General features: G+C 38.5%; 1 protein-coding gene across 3 annotated transcripts in view; it reads left to right on the forward strand.

Annotated features, from left to right (window-relative positions):
• Window positions 1-27194, forward strand: part of MPPED2 (metallophosphoesterase domain containing 2) — a 107510-nt gene that overhangs the window by 44460 nt on the left and 35856 nt on the right. For all 3 annotated transcript variants that reach the window (XM_074884569.1, XM_074884571.1, XM_074884570.1), the window contains exon 4: window positions 15327-15552. In XM_074884569.1, the coding sequence (XP_074740670.1) occupies window positions 15327-15552 (226 nt within the window). The remainder of the gene's footprint in view (window positions 1-15326; window positions 15553-27194) is intronic.

The following is a 27194-nucleotide window of genomic DNA, read 5'->3' on the forward strand; positions in this document are numbered from 1 at the left end:
TCTGATACCGTTAGGAGTTTCATGTGATTTGCAGCATGGCTGCCTGTTTCAGAGATGGTCTGAAATGGAGAAAAATGGAGACTTAAAGGTGCGCTGGCAAGCCTGTACAGACAGTTTTATTGGGTCTACTTGCTTATTAATTCCAGTTGCTAATAATAGATGTTGAATATTATGAGTTTGGAACATGTTTATGCAATTTAATTAAAAAAACCCCTCAGATTCATGAGATGAAATCTAGAATCTTCAAGTTTTTTTGTTTGGTGAGTTTTTTGATTTATTTAGTTCTCTGGGTTATGTATCCCATTATGTCTTTATGGTGAAGTTTTTAACAGCTTCCTCCAGGTTTATTTTGGTTTTTTTGCAGCATCGCTACTGAAGAATATTTCCTTTGCTTTTGTTCTAACTTGAACTGTGTTTAATGTCACGGTTAAATTCTCATTTGTACTTAGTCAAACCATATAGGAATTTAAAACTAAATCATCAGTGTTCAGCTTTTATTTGCATACACCTTTTATAGATATATTAACAGTAATTTTAATTTTTTTCTTCTCAGAGGAATACAAAAATAATTCGAGTGTTACATTTTATTGTATTTAGAAAATAGTGGGAAAATACAGCCATGTCAATTTTTGGTAATAAGCTGAATAATATTTTCCTGATATAGCAATCTACAGTGAAATGTGAAAACAAAAGTGAAAAGTAAATATGCAAAATTCTACTTTTGTGCTATGGTTATTACAGTTGCTTCTTCATATTTATCCTCTGCTCTGAGTCAGATACTAGATGCTTTGTGGAAAACAGAACCCTAGAAGTGTAACTTAGAAGAGAAAATAGAAGAAATAGTATAGAAGTAGTAAACTTTCCACTGACTAAAGTGGAATTTGTGAATGAGGAGCAGTGTAAGTTTATTCATATCTGATCAGTTGTTTCTTGTTTATTTTCTGGCAACTTTTCATAAAGAAATTCACAAGAAACTATGTTTACTATCTGTTAATAGCATACAGAGAAACGTAGAGGGTTTTTTTTAAACTGTAGTCACTAATTTAGTAGAGATACAGTGTAAAACTCTGTACAAGTTGTGTACTACCTGCCATGATCAGTCAAACCAAATGTTGAGGTGGTATTTGACAGCCATTAGAAAACTTGGCTCAGGTGAAATGTGCTTTCAAAGAGAATAATGTTCTGAATTGAGTGGCTCTTTATATGTTTAAACCTAACATATTCATTTGGTAATTTTCATTGAAAGAAAGGACCCAGTGAGCACTGGAAAGTATTGCACAATTTTTGGACAGGACTTTCAATCACAGTAATTGCTCAGTCATTTCTTGGACCTGCTTCCCTGGTCTGCTGTTGTCTTAAAAGAGGGGGATGATCAGGTTTCAAATAACAAACCATAACCAAAACAAATTTATAAAATAACGAAAATAATTCTTCCTTTCAATTCCCTCTTTCCCACAAATCCACTTTAAAACAGAACAGAGATTTATGGTTGTTGTATTGACCAGGCATGAAACAAGTAATGCCACCCAAATAGAAAGTTTTATAGATGTTGTCATCAGATTCTTCCTCCAGCATTGCTGCTGCAGCCACATACCATAATATGAGAATGATTTCAATGGAAAGCAGTCAAAGTATATATTCTTTGTACACCATCAATTTATTTTGTCACTTACAAATTTAATGTTGCATCAAAAATACAAAGTGCAAAAATACCTCTCTCCTAAATTTTCACATCGTGCACACCATATTAACAGTATCTAATTAAAATAAGAAGTCTTTCTTGTTAGAGCGTCACATTCCTGCCTAGAAAGAACAATGATTTCAGGGTGGAGGAGTTGCTTTGAGCAGGGAGAGGTTGGGGCTGGGGGGAGAAAGCACTGTAGATTTTAGTATAATGTGTAGTGTTCAAAGAAATTTTATTTCATCATAAAGATTAGCAGGCTGTGTAATTCAATTTAAAGCTGGTTGGCAGTGTCCTGTCTATTACAAAGCCTTTTTTTTTTTTTTTTTTTTAATGTTGTATGCGACTACAGAACCTAGCAGACAGCAGGAATGATCTTTGGGTTTTGTGCTTCCCACCCCCCTTCCTCTTTTCAGTTCTGCATGTTAGGAAATGTGTGAGGTTACCTTAAACTGAGCTACAAAATGGTATCTCAGTGAGATACCATCCTCCATTTTTTTGGCTTTTGTATAAAATGATTATTTCTTTGCGACCAAACAACCACTGAGAGTGAAGATCTGTTAAAAATGTTAGATTGGGGGGGTCGAATCAAGCTTAAAACTCAAATATTAGCATTTATTCACACTGGTGTGGACATTACTATGCTGTAGAAAAGCAACATACAGCAATTTATGTTAATGCAAGACTGGCAGACCTTTTATCTTACAGTAATTGCCTATACTAGGGGGTTAATAAATGTTCCAAGAATTACTGACTTCTTTTTTTGTTAAGGAAAAATAGATTGTTGCTTCTTCCTGGCTATAACCAGCCTGTGTAGCTTGTTAATTAACCCTCTTATTGCAGGGGGCTGAAGCTGAGTATCTGAGCTCGTGTGCATTGTATGTATCGGAGCGATGTGTCTTGGCACAAAAGGGCTGCCAAAGAAAGACCTGTGCAACTCCACCTCTCCCATCCACCCCTGTCGCGCCTGTTAGAAGAGCTTGAAATCTTTATTGACTGTATTTAGGGAGTATATTGATTTCAGAGAGAGGGTGTTATGTTGATGGGCTCTCTGGTACCACTGGTGGGAAGAAAAAGGAGAAGAGAACCCCTTCTCCCAGAGCTAAAGGAATCTGCATTTTCTTTGTCCTGCTTTGTCATCCTGAGCATGGCAGTGAGAATAACGGTGCTTGCTCTGTGGGGTGGTTACAAAACCCACAGGCAGCATTTTCCCTCAGAGAACCCTGGTGCAAGGCTGGGGGGATTCACTGTGCTGCCACATCCCGTGGCACCGGGCTGGTCTCAGCGTTTGGCTCATGCACGGGCTGGTTCATGGTGGCCCTTCTGCAGGTTTGGGAGCTGAGTTTCTCAGGACTTGAGATCGCTTCGAGGCTCAGGTCAGTTCAGTGCCTCACTTCACTGAGCTGCTCTGGTCTCCCTTTTCTCATCCTGCACCCCAGCTGTGAGGTGACGGTTACCAAACCCTTACTTACTATTGATGGTACATTTAGCAGAGAAGGAACAAAGCAGCACAACAGGGGACAGCGATGTAAGGAGAGAGGCAAGAAGATGCAAAGCCAACACAGAAGACAGCAAAATAACGTCAAACTAAGGGAGGGACCGTGGCTTGAAAGAAATGACTCAAATGAGAGCACAGGGATGTAAACTAGTGGATATTGACCTGCTTTTTCCAGAGCTTAATTTCTTCCCAAGTTAATAAAATTAAGAAATGAGAGCTCAGGAACACTCTGTACTTTGAATTTCCTGTAACTGTTGATAAGTGAACCTTGAAGACGACAGAATTGTGTACACCTTTTCTAACGAACCAGAATATTTAGTATTACAGGCCGGGCTGGGTATCAGAGTGCAATAGCTTTTTTCCTCCTGAATGTTGCCATTATTTTTTTTTTTTCATGTGAACAGCCACAGAAACAGGGTTTAAAACAGCTGCAAATGACAAAAAGTTACCAACATTTCCTTACTTTTACCTGAACTGCCCTCCCCCATACATTACTCTCAAGGCTTCCCAGTCCCTGAGCAGCATTTGGCATTTGCGTTCACTACTGAGATGAGCAGAAAAACTGCAAGGCAGCCGTGAGGTTTCCTGCATTTTTGTGTGGATGTCTCCTGAGTGTCGTAGGGAAGGAGTTCATTCCTTCTGCTCTCCTCTGTCTTTGCTGCAAGTTTTGGTGGTCGCTGCGAGTAAAATAACGTAGCTGTGGCAATACCTGTGGGCCTGAGTGTAAAGGTCCTGGACTAACATCCCCTCATAAACCCCCATGCAAAGTAATTCCCAGACTAGCACTGTAGGGAAAGCCATTTGCAGTCTCCTGGTTGTAAATTATAATCCTGTGCCATTAGTTGGAGTGTGAAAGGCGGGGAGGGACTGCCTGAGCGAGGCTGGCTGAGGGGATGCCCTGCTGGGGCAGTCACCCGGCTGCCCTGGGGACAGAGGGAAGGAAGAGCTGCTGCTCTGGTGACTGACAGCTCTGGCTATGTATGTTAACATAGGTCCTGGCATTTGAGTGAGTTACTGGAGAGGATGTGTGTACAGTTATAGTGGAAGCAATATAGCCATTCATAAACAAATGCTTCCGTGAAGCCAGCTGTAAAAACAATGATGCTTGCCTTTGAGGTGAAAGGGCAAAACCTTAGCAGAAAGGAGTATAAATAAGAAATAAATTGTTACCTTTGTGTAAGTGACTGAAATAGCTGTTGTCTTGTGCTTTGTCTTAATGACCAGCTCTGATTAACTATAGTTGTCACTTTATTCAGCAAAACTTAAGGTCTGCATATCATGCCTTTTTACAGCAGTTTTGTCATTCCTTTTTTTTTTTTTTTTTTTAAAGCCTATAAATGATGGCTAAAATGGGTAAGTCAAGGGAGACCCTATTCTGCAGAAAGCACACTAGATGAAAAATTGCAAATGCTGCATGCCCCAACAGTTAATGATACAGTTTAATTACGGATAAATATTTATTCATGTACCAAAATCCTTGGTGTACTTCTGTACACAAAAACAAAGTACAGATGCTGTATCGTACAGATTTTGCAGCACCTTGTGAAAATGTTACTGTAAATGCAAATGCACAGATACAAGTACCATAAATCTCACATATCATTTAACTTGATTTAAAAACATTTCACTACCTTACTAGGTTAGGTGCTTACTATTACCCTTATTAAGGAGTACAGATGGCCACAGCAGAGGGCCTATGTACTTGTAGTAACAAGGATAGGAAAGATAAAAGAGTTTCACCTGAATTCTGTCACATTTAAAGCACACAGACTCTGTATTGCAGAATGGGGTTTACATTACGTATACTATTTTTCATCATCTGTTTTGTCCTTCCCTCTTTGGAAGGACGATTAGGTATTTCAGCACAGAGGTTTGTCCACTGAAATTCAAATAGTGGTGCCTTGGATTTCAGTCTGAACTGTTTGTGGTGAGGTCCTGGGATGCTGTAACATAAGTAATTTGGTAATTGAAATTCTTCAAAGCCAGGAGAAGAGGTGGCAAGGAATAGTAGTGGGGGTGAGATTTAGAATTCTGAAATCACTGGCACCAATTTCCATAGTTATCTAGACTTTTATCAGGCTTAAAATTTCCTTTTCTCTCTTTTTTTTAAGTGTTTGGGGTTACTGTATGTGCTTAAACTTACAAGGAAGGTATCTGAGGCTATGTGCCGTTCTGCTCAGGCAATTCTAGATGGCTAGAAAAAAAGAACCTGCATAAGAGGAATTTGGTTCCTTGTAATAACATGATACAGCTGGAGTGATTTGGTTGTCTCCTTTAGTAGCTAAGAAACCTCTGTGGGCTGGGTTATTAAAAGGAATTTCCTTACAGGGCTCAGGAGATTCCTGGTATCCAAGTTCATCCTGAAAGACTATAATGGAATGTTTAGGTTTATTTAGAATAATAAATTTAAATGTGGGATTCAGAAAATAATAGTGGAGGTTCATAAAGACCTGTCTGAATATTTCTAGTTGACTGTAATTTCTGTTTGCTTTCTCTGTGTACTTTCTCTTTGGTTTTTATCTTCTGTAAAAATGTCAGGAGAGGACCATGGAGGTAGTTCTGAAATACACAGTGCTGTCAAATGGAGGAAGAAACAATTCCCAACAAACATCAGCATCGCCATCCGAAAATGTTTTAAAACACCTTTGAATATCAAACTTGCTTCTTATACTTAAATGTTTACAAGTAAAAGCACAAAATATGATCACAGGGTAAAATTTCAAAATCAGCTAATTGCTTTAGCACACTGGAGAATGTTACGTTCTTAGAGTTACTGAAAAGCTGTTCTGCTTTTAGACAGCAGTCCAAATATTTTATCTTATTTCTTCTTTCAGTTTATTTCCCTTGTGATTATTCTTGCTGTCCCTGCTTATTATTTTTTCCCTTATCATTATGGGAATTTATCCACCTCACATTAGTATTGGTAGTCATTTAAGTCTGAGCCCCAGTACGTTTTGCAGTTTACCAACAATGTACTCAGAAATTACAGTTTTGAAAGGAAGTATTTCAGTTCCATGTATAAAAATTGAGAAGTTATATAAAATATACTGTATTATAGAAAGAAAACTAAAATAGTTATCAGAAGTTTCTTATTTATGTACTTGGGGTTTTTCTTCTCATAAGAAATGCTCTGACCACCTTCCTGGGTTACAGAAAAAAGGAGGCATTTGGAGGGATTTTTTCAGAAATACTGACTAGGCTTTACCAGGCTGTGAGATAGAGGGAGGCGTGTACCTACTGTTTTGTGTTTTTAAGCCTCAAAGACTTTCATTTAAAAATGAGAAAACAAATAGTGGGAACAAGTTTAGACAGGAGAGAAACAGAATAATGTTTCTGGTGATTATATGTGTTCCCTGATTGATTTATTTATTTGTTTTATCTTAAGATAGGTAGGTAGATATGTAGATAAAGGTGTGTTTTTCAGTCCTTTGGACAGAAAAGGAAGTTCTGCTGCTCACATAAAGGTCAGTGTCAATAAGGCAGAAAAATCTGGAGCAGAATCCAGGTCTGGGTCCTTTATTCATAATTCACATTTCCTTAAGTAAGTTTTCTTTCAGTAAGTAGTGAAGAATTGATATCCAGACTTGTTTCTCTTTTAAATAAAGATTTTTACTTTGTCTGGAAAATCTTGTCCTTAGCATTCGCTGGCCTGTTGCAGTGTGAAAATATATGTACATGAAAATGCCAAGACATTGTCTGTGATAATTATGATTAGCTTAATTACTTTCTGTATAATTGTTTCTCAAGATGACCTCCTTTTTGATGGCTTTTATTCATTTATTTTAGGAAAAAAAAGACTTAATTGGAATTGTAAATTACAGAGACAAAGGGTATGTTATGGGAAGTAGGTCCAGATCTGTTTGTGTCAGACAGTGAGTGTTGGCTTTTATACTCTTAAGATTCATGGAGAAAAATAATTTAAATTGATACAATATGTGCGTGCACAAGGTAATATCAACAACCAATATATTATTTCAAAAACTGGTGAGTTTCTTTATAGGGGATTAGGTTACATAGTGTGGGGACTCGGAAAAGAAAATAGAATTGTGTATTGATGCCTTTAGAAATATTATTTGAGGGCAATAAAATGTTCCCTGAAATTCCCTCCTGAGTGGAGAAAATGGAGTTTGTTTGCAGTAATTGCATTTTCTAGCATTTGCTTTCGCACTTTCCAATATAAGTTAAGCCAATTGGAACCTGTGATTTCGTTTTGCTTATTGGCAAAAGTACCATGTAAATTGATCTGTGATGCATTTATAGAGAATGTTTTGAAAATTTTGAAATAGAGATAGCTTTTTCTTATTAGATTTAGATATTATTAGGGTTCATTTCTATATTTTAGCCTAATGTAATAGTAACCAAAAATGTTCTTTTCAATTTGGTCTTAATCAGGTTCAAGGAGAACATTTCTACTTAGCCCCACTGGCACTGTGAAGGCAGGGTTTATGTTCCCATTCTCAGCCTTGGTTTTCAGAATTCAAGATCTGAGCCATTTGAAACCACACCGAGCTGGAATTGATCTAAAACTTGTCAGACCTGGTTCATTAAGATCTTGATCATAAGAGAAAATGTAAAATTCTGTTGGACAAAATATAGCATAGTTCTGTATATTTGCAGTATGCATGCACTATAGACCTTAAACTAAAGGGGGTTAGATGCAAATCTCATTATAAGTGTAAATAAAAGGTAATTCTATTTAGAGGAACACACTTCACTGACAGACCAAAAAATGTTCTTGCCTGAAAACCTTATATATTTTCCCAAGTGAATGCTATTTCGCTTAAAGGATCTCTTTGAAAGTGTGCACATAGCACCAGTGCAGTCACGGCAGTCCTTTATGTGTTGCTTTGCAATGGGAAAGAGAAGAGTGGCAGGAACTACCGTTTCTGCAAGAAGCATTTTTAAAAACACAAGGGAAAAATAAGGCTATTGCGATTTCCAGGGAGGGTGTTGTTTTCAGAATTCACTAAATTTAAAGGGAAACTTCATAGCTGTCAGCTTTTTTGATTTTAAATTAGATGGGTTGTTTTTTTCCTTTTTCTTTCCTTCCTGAAAACTCCATCTTTTAGGTTACATAATTACAAGCCTGAAAAGAAAGCCTTTCCAAGGACTAGCAAGCAATCTGTGCTGCTTCTGTTTCAGCTTTCATAATTTTAATGTCAATTTGGGGGACTTTTTACACCTAAGGTTGGCAATGCTGTGAGCTGCAAAATCTGGAGGCTTTTTTGTTTTTGAGGTTAGACTAAACAAAAACTTCGGATTCTGTCTGTTTCAAAACAAATAAATGTCATGTATTAATTGCTAAAACTTTAGTGAATCTTTCCACGTTTCAAGAAAAAATGTTTCAATAACAGTAACCCAGTGAAATCCAAAACAACTTTGAGATCAAAAGCCAACACAAGTTATGTCAGAGTAATGCTAAGGAAGCGGTGGAACACTGAAGTAGAACAAAAGATTGTTGCTTATGTTGTGCTACATTTTTTCTTTTAACAGAGAGGAGAAGGATATTAATCACAAACAGTTACATTAGAATAATGTTATGGTTGAGACATAAATACATAAAAGCAAGGAATTGTTACCAATGCAGAGCATCATTAAATCAGACCCCTAGTTAACTAGGTTCTGCAGTGTGTGTGGCCCCGTTGCAGGGTTCATACTGCACTTGGTGATGTTACGGCCCAGTGTTGTGCAAAATTCACTACATTTACCTACCTGGGAGAGAACAAATGGAAGCACTTGGTGTTAGGTACCGCTGATTCTGCAGTATTGGCCTTCTCCTAAGTGCCCGTATGGGTTAAGTAGCACCTGTATCTGCGGTCGCTCGGAGAGGACCGACCGTATTTGCTGCAATACCTTGGCCCTACATAGCTGAGTTATAGGTGCTGAGGCAAGAGTCACTCAATACTTCCTTGCTTTCATGGGTTTATGACTCAACCTTGGCATTATTGTAACGTAGTTTTTTGTGTTTAATGTTTCTTAGACTTGGTTTTCCATTGCCAGCATGGAAGAAATCGTAATGCATGAGTTTCAGAGGAGAAGGTAGCAGTCTGAACCTGCTGTGTGGCTCGATCCGCAAGTGTGAGTATTAACGCTAGAGCTGTCAGGCCTTGTGAAAATTAATGAAGCCTGACGGTTACAGAGTGAAAGGTCAGAGGCAGAGCTTGCACTTACCTAACATTTCTGTTTTGTTGTGTCTAACAGCGTTTTCAACAAAGGGGAGCTTTAATGTACAAGCTTTAGATTCATCACAGGAATTCAGGGGTCTCAGCCTTTGCTTCTCCCTGTGCTGTGGTCTAATGTTTTCTTTGCGTAAAGGCAAAACAGTTAAACTTTCATTCATCTACTCCTCTTGTGTTGCCCATGTGTGTTTTGCCTTTATTTTTCCTTCTCCAAAATCTTCTTCTGGAGGGGGCAAAAAAAAAGAGGCACCTGGACCAATGATAGTCTAAAGAGCTGGTGGAACTTTTCATCAAGAAGATTTTGAGAGATCTTGTACTTCAGTTCTTTGTACTTCTTTAGAAGCATGTTCTGGTTTTGTGCATGTTCGTGTCTTTTATTTGCCTGCTTTTTTGTTTTTTAATTGTTTCATTCTGTAGATTTCTACAGACACAGAGAGGTAACTGCGTAGAAATTCGTGGGTTACGTTTTCAGCCGGTATGTTGGTTGCCATCAGCTTTAGCTATTCCATTGACGACTTTTTGTGAAGGCTATTTGATTAAAACAGAATATTTTCACAGTCAGTTGGTCAGTCTCATCCTAGAAAAGATGTTTTTCCTACCCAGTTTTGGATCTCAGTACCTGCAGTCGGTTGTTGGTGAGAAAAGTCCAACTTATCGTTTGATAACTTGAGACTATGTAACTATACTTACACAGTCTAACTCATGTATTGCTGCTGAAGGAGAAATAAGAGCCTTTGAGATACTCTGTCTTTCTTTTAAAAAGCTGAAAGGGGCTTGTCTGTGGGGGGATTGTGCTGTAAATTCTGGGAAGAGAGAGAGTACCCATGGCCCTGAGATGCAGTGGGCTTTCTGTGAGAAACCTCTATGAAGAGCTGCAGAGCTGCTGGCCAGTAGCAGGTTTTGCTGGTTGCCCTTGCCGGGTGCCCATCGGTGGGCTGCTTGGGGATCTGTGGCCAGGCAACTGATAGCAACCTGTGCTGCTGTGGGGGCTGGAAGTCCATAGGAATGACACAGAATTTGCTCCTTCAGTGTTTATCTCCGGGCATGTATCTGGTTGATTGTAGATGAATGCTTCATGACCAGGTTTGCACTTTTGAAACATATATGATGTACCATAAATTGGAGATGATTTACTGGCACAGGCACCTCACTTGTACAGATTTTCCCTATTTTTGAAGGGACTGCGATTTGTACTTAAAGGTTTCTCAGCCCGTTCCTCAACACATGGCTAAAGGGTCTATGAGGCTTTGAAATGGGCATGAAAACACTTCACATTTTGTGGAAGTGTTGTGTGGTTTGAATAGTTAATGCATGCTTATGCATGTTCAGGGCTTCACATCAGAAGCACTTGCATAACATTTGTGTGTAAATGCAGGTTTCTACCACTCTACAGACAGCTAGTATCGCATTATTTCGTATTCCCTTACTTCACTGTGGGTTTTGTAGGTAACAGTAGTCAAAAAATAATGTGATTTTCTATTTTTATAGGGACTCGGCAGTTAACATTCATTGCCAGTCAGACTCTTTTTCATGTCTGACAGCTCTACAGAACTTGGGTTGTGTGACTAAATTGTACTTGTATGAAGCATGCCGTTAAAACGGAACGGTTGTTCAACAGATTAAGAATTCCTAGGATCCGGTACTTAAGTGTACTTAAAAAACCACTGGAACACCTACTTACATAGGTTAAAAAAAGCCAACCACCCCCCACCCCTCCCAGCTTCCCCCCTTGTGGCATGTAATAGGTGTATTTAAAGTCACGTTGTTATTCAGCTAACACTTTAAAGTGATGTAAGTAGTTGCAGACAGCAAAAGACGTCCTGCCTTACCAGCATATACAGAGCCTCATTCCTTTTTTGCTACATCAGTTTTCAGCTGGATCAGTTTCCTGATCCACTGTGCTCCGTGGCCACCAAATCTGTGTGTTGGCAAAGAGACATGGTAGCAGAGTGAGGATGAGTACTTGGGGGACAAAGGCACGTGAGACTGTAGCTTGAGGGTTGGCTTGTTAAATGAGAAATCACAGAAATCTTCTGAGACTCCCAGATTAATGTATTTACTATACACAGTTTCGTTTTTACAAGTTATTCACAGTTAACTACCTTTGCTTTTATCTGAGCAAGAGTGATGCTGACCTTTTGCTTCCAGAAGAGAACAACTTGTCTAATTGCAATAATTTCTTAATCAATTATTACATTATGCCCTTGCTACACTACTGTTGAGGGCAGATGTTGAAAAACATCTTGGCCAAAAGAATGCAAATACATATTGACGATACACACGCACCCCCTGTGTGTGTATATAGACATAAACATATAAGATTTCAGATACTCCAGTATAAGTGACGACTACACAGACTTGGTGCCCTAATCATTTTTAGTAGCTGTAATTTTAGGATTTTGATCTCGTCTTTTAAACATTTAAGTATTTTTAATTTAAACTCAGTTATTACCCTAGGAGTTGATAATTGGGGTTTCTGAAGTTCTCATCCCAGCAAACACATCAAACTCTTTTCCTAGTTTGGAAAGTGATTCTTCTATCTGTTTTCCAGACGCACAGTATAAATTAGAATGAATAATATTACAGATGCATGATGGAAAATTTTATAGTTAGGAAATTAGACTAATAAAGACCAAATGTAGCTAACAAAAATTTAGTGAAGGAAAATGAGGAAATGCCTTTCAACCTGTGTATTGTGCTACAGCGTCTCTCTCTGTACAGACAGCACAGATGTAGGTATGCAGAGATTAATCCGGCCAAGATGAAACTAAAATACCATGGAGTAGGAGATCCTGTGTCTGACTGTTTATGCTTCCATATTAAACACAGAAGGTCAGCAGATTATAGACAAAGGGCAGGACTGCCAAAAGAAAACATGCCAGAATATTTCGGAAATTATATCAGAGAGTATGAATGTTATGCATTGCCACAGGGCTTTTCAGGAAGGGAAAACCTGAATGCAATGAATAAATAGCTAATCTGATTGCAGGTAATTTATTACTGTGATTAGTGCTATATAGTCTTTCCTCTGGGAGGAGGAAAGAAGTGGATGAGACTTCCTCTTGCTGCTCCCCTTTGCTTGGGCCTGGCATTTGATGTGTTTGCATTTTGATGAGTGGTGTTGCTCCTCACTAGCTCCTGAGCCAGCTCCGGAAAAGGAAAACAAAATGTGACTGATTATAAAGTTAGGGAACTAGGTGGGGAGCCTGGTCAGACCTGGGTGCCCATCCTGTGGTAAATATTAAAGTATGTACAGATGTGAAGCACATCTCGTCGCATTGCTGGATGGGGGACCCGAGTCTGCAGCCGTGACATCCCCAGCCAGCGCTGGTTACTCTCTGGCTCACGGACTGTGGGTGTGCAGTACTGTTGGAGCTAGAGCTTATAGGTAGATGTTGACGAGCTTTGGTCCCCGTGGGGTTTCTCCTCCGGGGTCTGTTTTGCCTTATTCCTCAGTCCTGGTGTTGGTCCTTAGGTTTCAGTGGTGGGGCTGTGCCCTGAGCTTCCTGGCAGCACTGGGGAGAGGCTGTTTGCTCCCAGGGCCCCCTGGCTCCCCGGTGCCTTCTGGCTCTCAAGAATGGACCAAGCAAGGCCTCCCCTTACTCTTACTAAAATCAGCGGCTGTCTTTACACCAACTGCAGTAAATACTGTTTGGTTTTCTCTACTGATTTCAGGTGCTTATATAACATGTATAGTGTTACATTTGTATTTTTTTAATAATCACTGATGCCACCATTGGTTTGTCTTTTCATGTCCTGTGTGTCTTCAAAGTAAGCCCTCTTTTTCAAGGTGTCAAGATAAAAATCCACTGACTTCCAAGCAAAAATGTTCCAGACTTAATTGAACATAGTATCAGCAAAATGCGCTGCTTTTCAAGTCTATCAAAATAAATGGGAGAAAGTGTAAAACTTGGACATTCATCCAGTAAGATGAGAAGTTTTCTCTGCTAAAACTGGCAAATGTTGATAACTTGGCAGAAACCTGAATTTAACTTCTCCATCCTACTTCTCTGAGAATTTTATCACATCTAGCTTGTTTTGGGGGATTGATAGTTATGACAAGTGTATCAAATTTCATGCCGGTGGTATCTTTTATGTTTCCTGAGAGAGGAGAAAATAGCAATTTTACCTTGTGCCCAGGAGTCACAGAGAGCAGGAATTGTAGGTACCTGCCATGTCGAGTTTTTAAATAAAAATGAATTGCAGAGCAGCATGTAACAGAGATGGGGAAGGGGAGGGAAGAGGGAACGGAGTGAAGCGTAAACTGTCGGAGCATTTATTGCATCTCCCCCAGCTTTTAATCTAATGCAGCACCGCAGAGAGTTATGAATATGTATGGTATGGTCTGTATTTTGTTCAGATATGAGGTGTCTATGAAGATGTCTGCTTGTTTTTTTCAGGGGTTTTGTAGCTTTTTGGTTTTCTATCCAGAATTAACTAATTTTGCAAAGATGATGTTTATTTACATATCTTGTGTAATTCCTGTTTCCGTGCTGTAAATATTGAAAAGCACAGAGTTTTGACTGGTTCCCCATAAGTCTTATTTAGGGGAAAGTTAATCTTGTTGTAAATACTTACAGCTTTACTTTGAAACTTAGTTTTAAGAAAAAAACACAAACCCAAACAGTTTTGAAAGTTGAAAGATGAGTTTTAAACTAGCAAAGCCACATGTATTTAGGAGAACTTTTATTCTTGAGAAATACATGGCATTCAATTCTGTGTTCCTCGGAGCAGATGTTGGAAGGACCAAAACTGGAAGATGGACCTATAGATTTCCACATACATTTTACCACCTTTATTAAAAAAAAAAACCCAAACAAAAAAAACAACCTTTTCTAAATGATTGTTAGGAATAAACACCAAAATTAATGATTTGGTGTAAGACTAGGAAATCAGGCTTATGATGGAGACAGTAAAAGTCAGCTTTGATGCAAACCTACGTGTGATTTTTGGCAAATCACAGTGGGACAGACTTCGTAAAAGAACCAAACTTATGTGAAGACACCACAGTATGGGACCATACTTTTAAGGGAGCTCAGCACTTAGTATGTTTATTTGGAAGATCTGGCACTGATTGTTGGTACCAAGTGCTTGAAAATCTGTCTCTGAAACCCCAAAATGATCCATGTCTCCATCCAAACAATGGGTATGGTTGCCCTGAACTGGGATGATCAAGCCTGTATTCTTTATCTCTGACCCTCACAGTAAATGAATTAACCATATTTCCTTTTTCCTACCTTACATCTTATTTGCCCGAATCTCATTTTTTCTTCTACATGTGTACTACTTACAGAAATGAGACACTACTATAAACTGAATAATAATAATAAAGTGAAAGTCCATTGCAAGTGAATTGAAGTTTTGGAGAACAGTCTAGGTCTGGAATAAATGCCACCTGCACCCAAATTAATCCAAATAATGACATAATGTGAAAAACGGCAGTACCAGCAGCCTAATTCAGTACCCCGTGCCAGGTACTCTCATGACATAGTTGTGAGGCATACTGCAGTCTCTGGTCTACCCTCTGACACCCAAGGTATCTCACTGCAGGTCACTCCTCTGGATTGGGACTCTGGCTGCTGACTCTGGTCCAGTCAAATGATTTAAGTGGGTAGGACTCAGTGTCACATTTTAGGCTACTCTAGATCAGCATGTCATCAGTTGAAAGCAAGGGAGCAGTGGTGGTTTATGCCACCTTTGGAGGTGGTTTGGTGCCTACCAGCTTGTTTTGTTTAACTCTGCAGTACACGCTTTTTATTGTGACATTGCTTTGTGTGACGTTACTTTACATTTTAACACAGTTTCATTCAGTGGAAGAGAAGCAGCATTAATAACTTCTGCTCAACATGGAGATGCACAGAGATCTTGGGTATTATATTCTGTCACTGCTAGCTGTCTACTTATTGTGCCGACAATGCTGGTGTAGGAGGAAAATGTGCTAATTAAGTCCTCTTTTTTGTTATTTCAGGAAACCTACCATATGAATATAAAATAGTGATTGCTGGGAATCATGAACTGACATTTGATAAGGAATTCATGGCAGACCTTGTTAAACAAGATTACTACCGCTTTCCCTCTGTGTCCAAATTGAAACCAGAGGACTTTGACAATGTTCAGTCACTCCTGACAAATAGTATTTACTTACAAGATTCAGAGGTAACAGTTAAAGGATTCCGAATATACGGTGCCCCATGGTAAGTCTCAATTTAAACTTTCTTTGCTGTTTATTACTTGAACCGCAGCAGGAATCATTCCTGTTGAAAATGCATGAAGCTGCTTTGTTGCATTGCCCTGCAGAACAGTATCAAACGTAGCTGTAAACAATTGCCACCCTGAAACAACTGCCACATTTTTTTGGTGAATAAATAGGCTGTATTTAGCCATGTGTGTGAAATAAGACAAAAGGAATTGTAATTATTTCTATTCTGCCTTCTGGATGCACTTAAAAAATTGTGGACTCAATATCCACTCTGTGTTTGTGAATTAACTGCAGTGACATCTTAGTATGTATTAAGAAAGCTCCGCTATATTCTGTGCTGTTCAGGTATTTATGTGTGCTGTGCTAATAGATTAGCATGGTAGCATTTAACACCCACACAGCACAAGGTACAAGGCAGCAGGTGCTTTAAGTCTTATTTCTGATCAGTTCTAGGCATTGTTTTCTTTTGCTTGTAAATTTGTGATAATGGAGTTTCAAGCCAGTTTTGATCTCATTCCACCCCTACGCAAAGCATATGCAGGAAAAATTGCTGTCCAGTTTTGTACTAAGGAGACTCTTCCTTGTTTTTTCTACACGTTGTTTAATTGTGATGCCTGATATCTCTGTGTGGAGTCTTGGGTAGCACTTGTTTTAAATTCTCATGCTGACAGCAGCCACAGTCCTTTCAGGCTCTACCAGAAACCTGAACTTCATGATGGTGATAATCATTATGCTACTTGGTGTTCTCAATTGTCAGCTGAAGTACTTAGATGCTAATTTATGCACACCTTTAAGAAGGGTTTATTATAAGCTTATAACTTACGTTTTTGATGTCAGGCGTGCTTTAGAGGTGAAAGTAGGGGAGGATGGGGGGAATGTTAGGGGTTGAACCAAAGAATGGGGCAAACCTATACAGATACTAGAAGTTTTCCCCCTTCATCTCACCTCTGGTGACTGTTCACTTGGTCCACAGGCCTTGGTGATTCATACACCACCACACGGTGATGCTTCTAATGGTGGTTTTTTTTGTCATATTGTGTACATTAGTGCTGGCTAGAAAACTGTGATCTAGGTCTGTATCTCATATTCTTGACTTAAGCTACAGTTTTTTTAATTTAAGTCATAGCCTTTAGCTAGTAATTTAAACCAGCCTGACGTTGCCTAGCTAAAAATAAATAAATACTCTAAATCCTGCAGTATCGCTAATTGTGAAAGATGATCTTAAATCAGGTTAGAAATCATCTCTTAAAGACACTTCAAAGTAATTTTTTTAATATTAGCAGCATATAACAACAGAAGAAGGTGGGGGACATAAGGCCTTGGGTAGTGTGAGGTGGATTTGAGACTTGCTGCAAGGTGAGCAGCTGTGTGAGCTGGAAGTTTAGCTGCTAAGATTGAGATTGTGTTCAGCTTCTTTCATATGTATGTCTTAGACTCAGAGGGCTTGTATTCTGCAGACATCCAATGATTACAAAGTGTAGGCATCTTTCAGATTTATTTGGGGCAGATTTACCTGAACTCTGCTTCCTACAGAGCTGATGGAGAAATCTGGAGAACGTAGAATCCAAGTCTGGGGAAGAGAAAATTTGTATTCTGAAATGGAGAACCATGTGATATGCCTTTACATTTACATCTACTGCCAAAATGTAGTGATATTTTCCCCTCTTTTGCTTCACAAATCCATAATGACATTGTGTTACCCTTTTGTATTCAGTTGCATTTAGAAGTTCTTTCATTTTGCAGGTGTACACATGGATTTAGAATGTTTGTTCTCAAATTTTAAGGGATGCCACATCAAGGAACTGAGTTGTTTTAACCATAACAAGTGAATGGCATATGTATTCTGACCTAGTCATGGAACATAAATCCTAATTATTCCTTCCTCTAATCCATCGATAACTGGATTTTTCCAATTAAGTGATCAATGGGAAGTAAAGCTAGATTGCTAGAAAGGCTGAGCTCCAATCAAGTGCAGACTTCTCCTCTCTTGAAGGATGTTTCATTTGTGTTCAACCGTGAAAGACTGTTGTCAAAGCATGTTTTGAGCAACTGTTGATGTGGAGTTCAGGCTATCATTTTGAATACAGCTTTTTAGATCAGCTAGTCTGTGTTTGGAGGATAGAGATACCATGTCGTCTTTCCCTTTTTCCCTTTTTTTTTTTTTTTTTTTAAAATAATGACAGTTCCTGGAAAATGTGAAATTTCAGCTAGTTTCCTACATTTCAGTGGGTCTGAGAGGAAGGAAAAGTCACATCAGACACTGGGAAAATCTGTTCCAAATCTGTTCTGTGCCTGGAAACTGAGATAGAATGATCAGGCAAGCCTGTTAGCACTTCTTAATTTGTTTTCTCCTTCCCCTCCAGTCACATCTCACTCTACTACTCTAAATCTTCAGATTACCCCAAAGGAAGAGAATTTCTGGGGGTTTTGTATGTATTTATGGCCTCCTTACCCCAATTAGTTCTGTCACAGAAGTGGAACACTGGTCATTAACCCAGAAGATGCGCCAACCCTAAAATGAGATAAGTTGGCATATTCAATTTATGTGCATTTTTGTAAGTATTTCCAGAGGGAAAAAAATTCTCATTTGCTGATAAAGCTACTGGTTTTAATTTAAAAAGGGGGATCAAACCAAGAATAACAGCTGTGATTCTGGAGGTTTCAGCCTGTCAGGGGTTTCTAAGAAGTAATTGCCAGAAGACTGGGAAAACTGGCTATAAGTCATCTATCTATTTAGAAAATTTAAATTGCCAACTCAGTGTAACTACAGAAAAGAAATATCAGTCCATATTCATTACATGTTATTACTCATGGTACATCTGAAAGCTTTCTAAAGACCTAAGAGAATTCAAGTAGTGACTCCTAACTTACAATTTAGTAGAATTTGTATGTAGAAAATAACTTACAATACACGGGAGCATTCATGTGTATTTGCAATTGGAATGTGCGGTGGTGCATATCAACAGCCTCTAAGGAGCAGAAAATTTGAATTTAGCCTGATGGTTCTGAGAGTATTAAATGGCATTAGCTGGAGGGGAGTTGAAAACAGAGTATCAGCCCCTAAAAGAGAAAAGAGCGAGGGTGGGACATGAATCACGATCTGAGCTCTGCTAGTTTTCGGAGGTGGAGAATGTAACTGACATTTTCACACCTTAAATAGGAGATTCTTTGATGTACCTTGAAGGAGCAAAATGGCTGAAGATTTTCCATTTGGTCTATAGATAACAATCCACAAAAACATTTCCCTTCTTTCTCTTCCTTCTGGCTTTGACCTGTGAACCTGACTTGTTTGGTGGGAAAATAATTGATAGTTCATACTGTATGCAGTCAAAACTCCAGAAGATTTCAACGGAAAGATTTTTCTCCTTTGGAAGTTTGAGATTGAGGCCACTTATTGATCAGGACAAAAAAACCAAAACAGTAATAGAGATATGAATTTTTAAATATTAAAATTCCCTTTGTGAAGTATACGTAAGGATAACTCATACTGATGTATATGTAAAAGTGTAAGGAGAGACAGTCTGTTTTTACTGTGGCTTTGGGTACTGAATATGTATAAGTTAATATGTGTAAGTTTTATTTAAATTCAAATGTTGTTATTTTAAAACATGTGTTTTTTTGAATTATATTTGAAATTGTTCATCCATGCTAAGGACTGAATTTACTGTAGCATGCTATAGATGTTTGAATACAAATATTCTAGCAATGTCTGTTTTCTAATGAAGCTTTAAAAGCATTCAAACCACCAGAGAACTGCAGTTAACTGGAGCCAGAAATTCTTTAAACCACATTTTGACAGAAAGAGTTGTTCAGGGAGAATATTTTTCTCTGGTTTATTTTGTTTGCTGTTCAGCTCTACAGGTAGCTTTTTTGGTTTGTTTGAAAGACAAAAATAGTTGAAATGAAAAAGTATTCTGATAAACTTTTATTTTGTGTGTGTAGAAATTTGTGGTAGTTAATTTCATGAATAATGATGCCATAGGCTTATTTACGGATTTTAAATTCTGTTCTCCATAAAAATTCCACAAAAAAAGTCACAAGCCGTAAGTATAAAATAATCTAATAGAGCAATCATTTACATTATTTTTAGCTATTAAAATATATGGGCAAATTCCATCCATATCTAGTAGAATGAAAAGTAAAACTGAAGACTGAAGCCTTTCAGCATATATATTTGCTTAAATAAGTATAGATAGATGAATCTTTTTAAGGGAAGAAAATGTTTAATATAAAAGCTAATTCGATATAAATCAATGCATTTTAATGGTTAACGGCATCAACTTTATGGAAATAACTATGAAAAGTACAAATGTAAAAGACTAAAATTGATTATTTAAATAATGACTGAAATCTGTCATTTGCATCATTGTGATGAAAATCAATTCATTCTGAACGAAGCTGGGAATAAAGCTCTTCCCTTCTGACAGGAACAGCAGCATTGTTCAGCTGTATCCTGCACATTTGTCAAGTTGTAGCTTGTTCAGGTCTCAAGAACAGAAGCACAAAGCTGGCCTCCCAGTTGCTTTTAATGAATACTAGTGGGTTTTTCCTATGTCCAAGAATTTGATCTGTAGGGTGATCCAGAGGTCAAGAACAAACGGCTCACTATCGCTCACCTCTGCGAAGCCAAGGCTTTCATTTGCTTTTTTTAGTAACTCTAGAGGAAGTGCCTTAACTCTTTTTCAGAAGCAAAATTTTAATTGGCATAGATAATGCAGCCTTAAGAAGGTATAGACAGGTTCAGCCATCTCCTTTAAAATAATGTTTTGTGCAATTTTTTCTTTTCTTTTTAGCCCAGTGTAAATTTTGGGGGTTTCATCGAATGGTTTTGCATCAGTTGGAAATTATTGTTGAAACTCTGTTTCTTTCCCTGCTTCACTTGCAATCATATTTTAATACAAGTAGCTCTAAGTTAGTACCTCTCCCTTGTTCTGATCAGTGTTTTCAGATTTTGTGTTTATCCTGTCAGAAAAGCGTCAGATGTTTGGGGTTTTTTTCTTTTCAATTATAAGTTTTGTAATGCATCATGGATTTTGCTGACAGTCTTCAAGTTCTTGAAATAGCAAGCAAATTAACAGCAGATATTGAGCGCGAGGACTGGAAAACCAATTGGCAACTCACATGATGGGATTCAGATATACTGATGGGTTGGAATGGATCTCATTTCTTTTATTTTCATAGTCTTACTTGGCAATTAGCTTGTGCCTAAAAAAGGGAAGAATAGAAATCGGACTACTCAGCAATAAAGTTCTTCATTGCTATTTAGTAGTGAGAAAACCAGGGGGAGACAGGACAAGAGTGTTGGTGTTGCACCGTTTTTTCAGGAATTCTGGCGTTTATGCGGTGGAAGTCAGCAACTGAGAAAAGTACTGGCAAAGACTGAAGTCTTCTGTCTGTGTGTTAAACAAACACACCATGGTTGTGTTTAAAGGTGCAGGTTTCTGTTTCATTTTTCTTGGCATTTGTCCTTCAGGTCTCTCATTTTAGGATTGAAGAATGTATTCCCCCTGCTCTGGAATTGCAGCTGTTTGTTTACATTTCTTGTCTTGTTGGGAAAGTCACTGATTTTTCTTCAGTCTCCTTGATATCAGATTCACTTCCAAGTAAAAAATTGTCCTGCTTACTTTAAAAGCTTGTTTGTTTTATTTTGTTTTAATAAATAGTGGAATGTTTATAATTTTAAATATATTATTTCGTAAGTCATGTTTAATACTACAATGCTAACCTGTCCTAGCTACTTCTTTGGAAAGCTCTGCATCCTGGCACTGGGGCAGATCACAAAGCCCTAATCTTTCCTTCAGGCTTGACTTCAGCAGGAATAAGAACTTCAGAGTGTTCATTCCTAGTGTGACACACAAACTGTGTCTGTTTGTGGGCAGAAGTCTAGCCAGTTAAAACAGACATAAAATGGTGGTTCTTCTGACTCTTGAGTTTTTTCCTAGTTTGGAAGCAGGCATTTGAACTCTTTCAGAGCAGTACCAAACAGATGATTGTGGGAACCTGCTCTAATTCCTGCTCTGTTTTCCTGGAGTTGAGTAGGTGCAGGGCAGAAAACCCAAAGAGACAGAATGAGCATGAGCTGTGCTGTTAGGGGCTAATTATTTATGGTGGTCTCCTGTTCGTAGGTTGAAGTGTGGTTTGCTCAGCAGTGAGGTCATTTTGATATACACGTTGTGCTTACAAAACCCATAAGTTGTGGTTGTGTTTGTAGTTCTGCTTTGTTAAGTTTTTATTCACTTGCCAGCTGTCCAGGAACAAGAAGTTTGCTTTCTTTTGGCTGAAGACTGGAATAATGCAGTAGTTAATGTGGCATTTGTGTGCACTGAGCAGGCTGAAAGCATTTGCACCCAGTGAGGAGTTAGGAAGAGTAGGGATTAATTAGAATACTACAAAACTCCTGAAATTTTCAACTTAGCTGCTACAGACTTCATCTTGGGAGGAGGGCTGAACCCCCTTAAAGAATGGGAGCTGGGGAAGGAGGAAGGAGAGTTAACTCAAATGTCAAGATATGCTGTTCCTTACAAGGTTGGACTCTGTGTTGTGTGTTGATGCTTGTTTGAATAAATTCTTCCGTGTGGCTTCTGCACTTCACGACTCCTACTTTTCCATTTTCTTCTACCTATATGTGCACCATACCTCTTTGTGGTGGTCTAGCGCAGAAGAGAAGAAAGACCAAACTGAAAATACCATGTTGTTAAGGTTAACTGAAAAATTATTTCACTTGAGGACAACTATGTTCACAGTAGGAGAGTGGAGAAGTAAGAAGAGGGGCTTTGACTAGCTGACATCAGAATGGAAGGTATTTAAATGTGCCAAGTTTGGGAGTTTCACTGACTCAGTGAGATTCATGATAAGCTTTAATTCAATTTATAATTACCAGTTACAGAATCACAGAATCATCTAGGTTGGAAAGGACCTTGAAGATCATCTAGTCCAACCTAGCACTGACAGTTCCCAACTACACTATATCCCTCGGCGCTATGTCGGATATGCTATGTTAATTATATAATAATATGCTATTATATCCTTAAGCGCTATGTTAGTATGTATACAGATATACATATTAACAGCTTTGCTGAGTTAAACTGTAATTGGAAAAACAGAGATACTTTCCAGTGTCTTTAAAAGATGTGGTGAAATAAATGAGATTGGGGTGGAGACGCAACAGGGGAGAAGGTAGGTCTTGTCCTGTGTACTGTCAGGTGTGTGAAACAGGCATAGTCTACAGGTGGTTTGCTTCAGAGTTCATCCATTCAGGACAAACAGGAAAAAATTTGGAAGAATTTGCATTGCTTCAGGTAGAGCTGATAAAGCTTACATGATGTGATGGTGATAAAATGCAATAGAAATGGAAGAGAAATTATGTTTGAAAAACTGTATTTGGTTTTAATACAAAAGTCAAATAAAAAATGACTAGATTTTGTTAGCTCCCAGTGAAAAACAAGATTTCTCATGACTTGTCTTCAAGATGATTTGGTCATATTTCTCTAATACTTATTGATCAGAATGCTAACTTTACCCTGACATGTGTATAAAATGCTTAAAGTAATTCACAGAGGCTATGAAATAAGGCAAAAATTGCATAAGCACTTCAAATAAGAGAACACTGATCGTGAATCTGAGCGTAGACATAAAGGTCAATAGTGACAGCTACATTCATCAGATTTTCATGAGAATCCGTTCAGTAGAATAGATCTGGCACCTTATTTCAGAAGTGGTCAACACTCATGGATTCAATTGAAAATCAATGAGACCGCTGGTTATGTATAACCACCCCTAAAATGTTTAGGTGTTAGTCTATATTATGGTTTGTGTGCATCTGAAGTATGAGTTGCTGACATTTCTGACTCTACTAGTTAAATATCAAAATCTTAATATGGCTGAGAGCTATGTTTGTGTATGTGCACACAGAGAGAAGGCTTAAGCAGTGATTTACAAGCAGGAAGGTGTCAGCAGCTTATCGTTGTGCCTTCATAGATGTGGCTGAGTGGCCTATACCCTTGAGTAAGTAGAGAAGGCCTCACAAGCTGCGATGCCTTGCTACCCCCTCAGTTAATTTGGCACAGACAAGGGTATTGTTCTACGGTCTGCATGCACAGTGTACCTGGGAGAAAGTAATGGGAGCTACCACCTAGTACCTCCATTCTGTATTCCTCTTTAGCATTTTAGATAAATGTTAAACACAGTGTCCTTTAATGTATCTGCTTAGCTGTTTGCCTTACATACTGACATGCATGTCGTGTTTGGAAACTCTGTGCCTATGGCTACTTTGACAAAGGAAATAATGTTTCCTAGAAAATCAGATCGTGGTGATTTGAAATCATCTGACAAGTGTGTCATTGTATTTATTTTGCAAGTAATGTTGCGAGTATTTGGGTATGGTATCTGCAGATCTGCCAACCTGTCTATCCTCTGCTTCTGGAGAGCTCTTGCCTTTCGTTTTGGTGCTTCAGCAGCATTTGCTGGATGGGTAGGACTGACACGAAAGTTGTGTGGTATGGTTCTTCAAAAAGCTGTTTTATTTCTGTACGTATGTGAATCAGTGTATCTGACAAAAGCTGGTATTTGCAGCTGCTAACTGTATTGCTGCTAGCTGTATCTTGAGTAAGGTTTAGGGGTTTGTGCCCTGGGAATATACATACAGATTGTGTATTGCCTCAAACTTTATATAAAAAAAGCTTTATGTAAGAAGGAAGGATGAATCTTTCAGTCTCCTTTTCCTGGCACAGATTTTAATGCATCGTGTTTCCAAAACTGGGAATGTAATAAAAAGAAACTGCAAGAAAGGTGTTCTCTTTAACACCTCTCTTGGTGTTCCATCTGGGCTGCTTGGGATAATTCCATGTCCTGCATCACAGGAGAATGGAGGAGAAAAACTGAAAGCTTGTAGTCCTAAAGCATTCCCATTTTTAATATGGGATGCCTCAATACACTGTAATCTCCAGGGTTAATGGGTACCTGAATTTGTTTTTTCAGTTTTTAGTAAGTTTTGTCTCCCTCTTCTGTTTGTGAATGTAACACGGGTTTTGTATTTGTTGAGAAACCTAGAAAGGACCATTTTAAGGAATAATGTCTTCCATTGCATAACCTGAAGATCCTTTTTTATAAACTCCTAGATTGATAAGGTTCAAGGACATTGCTTATGTTCTTGTGTGTATAGCATTGGAAGAGGTAGAGCTTTTGGGAAATCTTAGAAAATGTGGAAATAAGTAGAAATATCTGAAAATATTGTTTAGTCTCTCTGTAGATAAAGAGATACTATGTCACATAAAGGATGACATCCATCCTTTGTGAAGTTAGAAGGAGTCGTTTAGTTCATTCAGGATTTTGAACAGCAGATTGCATGTGTTTAATGAAGCACTGACTAGGAGTGGTACCTGCAGTTGTTCTTAAACGCTGAGGCACAGACACACACAGCATTTTGTGTTGCCATTATCTTCGCTACATTTTGTTATAGCCAGGCAAATTGAATATTTTCAAAAGCAGAGAAGTAGTTTTCCTCAGAGGCATGAAAAAGTTCCATCATTTTCCATACGGTATTTGTGCAGACACTGCACATAGTTCACGCATAACTTGGAATTGTTGTTGAACGTTAGCAAAACTCCAGGTAATGAAAAAATGTATGTTATCTCGCATTTCGTCTCAAAGGGATTTATTTCTAGGACTTTTCGTTGGCTGAGTACCTTTTCCTCATGTGGTGGAATCCTGCTCAGGGCCAGCCAAATCCACTGGCCAGGCTGGCACAGCAGGAGCAGCACACCCTCCTTGCAGGGTCAGATGGGCTATGTGGGATCTCTGCTGGTTCTTAGCATCTGCTACCATATTGCAGTAGCAGCAGCGTTTTGAGTAACAGTCATTCATTATATGCCAATATTGTATTTGCTGATCCATGTACGTATAACTGAAAAGTACAGTTCCTGCAAATTTTATACTCATATCAACAGAATTTTAAGTGATACTTAAAGTGTGAGATGAAAGTATGCTTTGTTTCAGAGAAGAATTTTGTTGTGGTTTCATAAATTTTGGAGTTAAAATGCAGATAAAATATTCAGAGATGCAGAGGCTGATCGTCCATCTGGAAGTGAGCTGCTTTAGCACAGAACAGCGAGACCTCGTGGTAAGGATGTGCCTTTAGCTGATAATTACTAGCAGTCAAACTACCTAGAGTGTACACCTTTTCTTATTTATATTCCAGTCCTGTAACCTTCCCTATTCTCTTGTGCCTTTGTTCTATTAATCTACAAAACAGGGCTCGACTTGTGATTAGTCCTTAGAGGTTGTTTCTATTAATCAGGCTGCAAAACAGGTCTACTTGGATGTTCTGTTGCAAGTGCTTAATGTGCTTTCCCCATCAGTCCATGGCACAGAGCTGCTAGGGTTGTCTTAAATGGCAATGAAATCAGTGATGTGTCTGCGGCACTTTCTTTGTGGTTTTGTCTTGATTGTGTTGCTGTAGGATGGGGAAAATAGAAAGAGGAAAATAATTGCAGTCCTATAGAAAATTGCTTAAGTTAGTGACATTTGTGGCTACACGTTGATAGAGAGCTAACTGGCAGCTGCAGGACGGATCCTGTCACAGCAGAACCTCTTGTTAGGTGTGTTTTGAGTGCAGAGAACCTGCCCCATCTTTAAATGTGAGGATTAAAATTCAAGTTTTGATCACAGATAGGGGGCTATGTTTTAACTCTCTTACAGAGTTTTAAAGATAAATCTATCCCTGTAACATTCAGAGGGTCATTTAAGATAGTACATATTTTTCTGTAGTAGGTAGAAAGCCGGAAAGATTTCTGCTGATACATGTATAACAAAAAATAATCTAAGAGTTGGTGGAATATAAACAAAAACCCCCAAACTGAACTGTTCTGTAACACTTCCATTATTAGAACTTATCGTAAAATTTGAACAATAAACAGCATATGTAGTGAGAAACTAATCTAGTTTCATTATAGAAGATATTACTAACTATAAAAGCGCAATGATTTATGCTTCTAATTAAATACAGTATTTCCTCCCTGTAGGAGGAAAGTATCTATTTTTAAAATGTATTGGAAGAAACAAACCAGACCCCTAGTTATTTTGTCTGTACTGTTCTTTGGTTTTATTTTTTTTTTTAAGTTTTTGTGATGTTGATGACTTAAATTTCTTTATTGAGCTAGCAAAGTCTGTCATTGAACTAAAGAACTTAGGCTGCTGTCTGGAAAAAACCCTGGCTCTGAAGCAGCAGGGTTTGTCTCAGCTGCTGTGCTTGCCTCTCACTGTGTTCCTGCCTATTTTTTCTGTATTGTCACAGCACATGCCTCAATTTCTCTAGTGCACAAGCTTAAATTACCAGCCTTTGCAAAACTGGCCCAGTCTTGACTTCTAGTGAAGTCCACACCTGAATGCTTGTTGGCTCCACTGAGAACTGGTCCCTTACTGCTTCATGCCATCATTTAACCACTAATTTGAAAGGCTTTGTTCTGCCTCACCTCCAGCTACAAACTGCTTCATTAGGCTGTGGCTTGTCCAGTTTGACCTTTCATGGTCTAGAGAGCAGAGTTAAATGCCAGTGTGACACCTCCCTCCCTCGGCTGACGCAGTGCAGATGTCATGCCTTCAGTTGTGCTTATCACTGACATGATCCTGACACGAATAGCG

Source organism: Strix uralensis, chromosome 15 (assembly GCF_047716275.1).
Source record: "Strix uralensis isolate ZFMK-TIS-50842 chromosome 15, bStrUra1, whole genome shotgun sequence".
Classification (NCBI taxonomy): Eukaryota; Metazoa; Chordata; class Aves; order Strigiformes; family Strigidae; genus Strix; species Strix uralensis.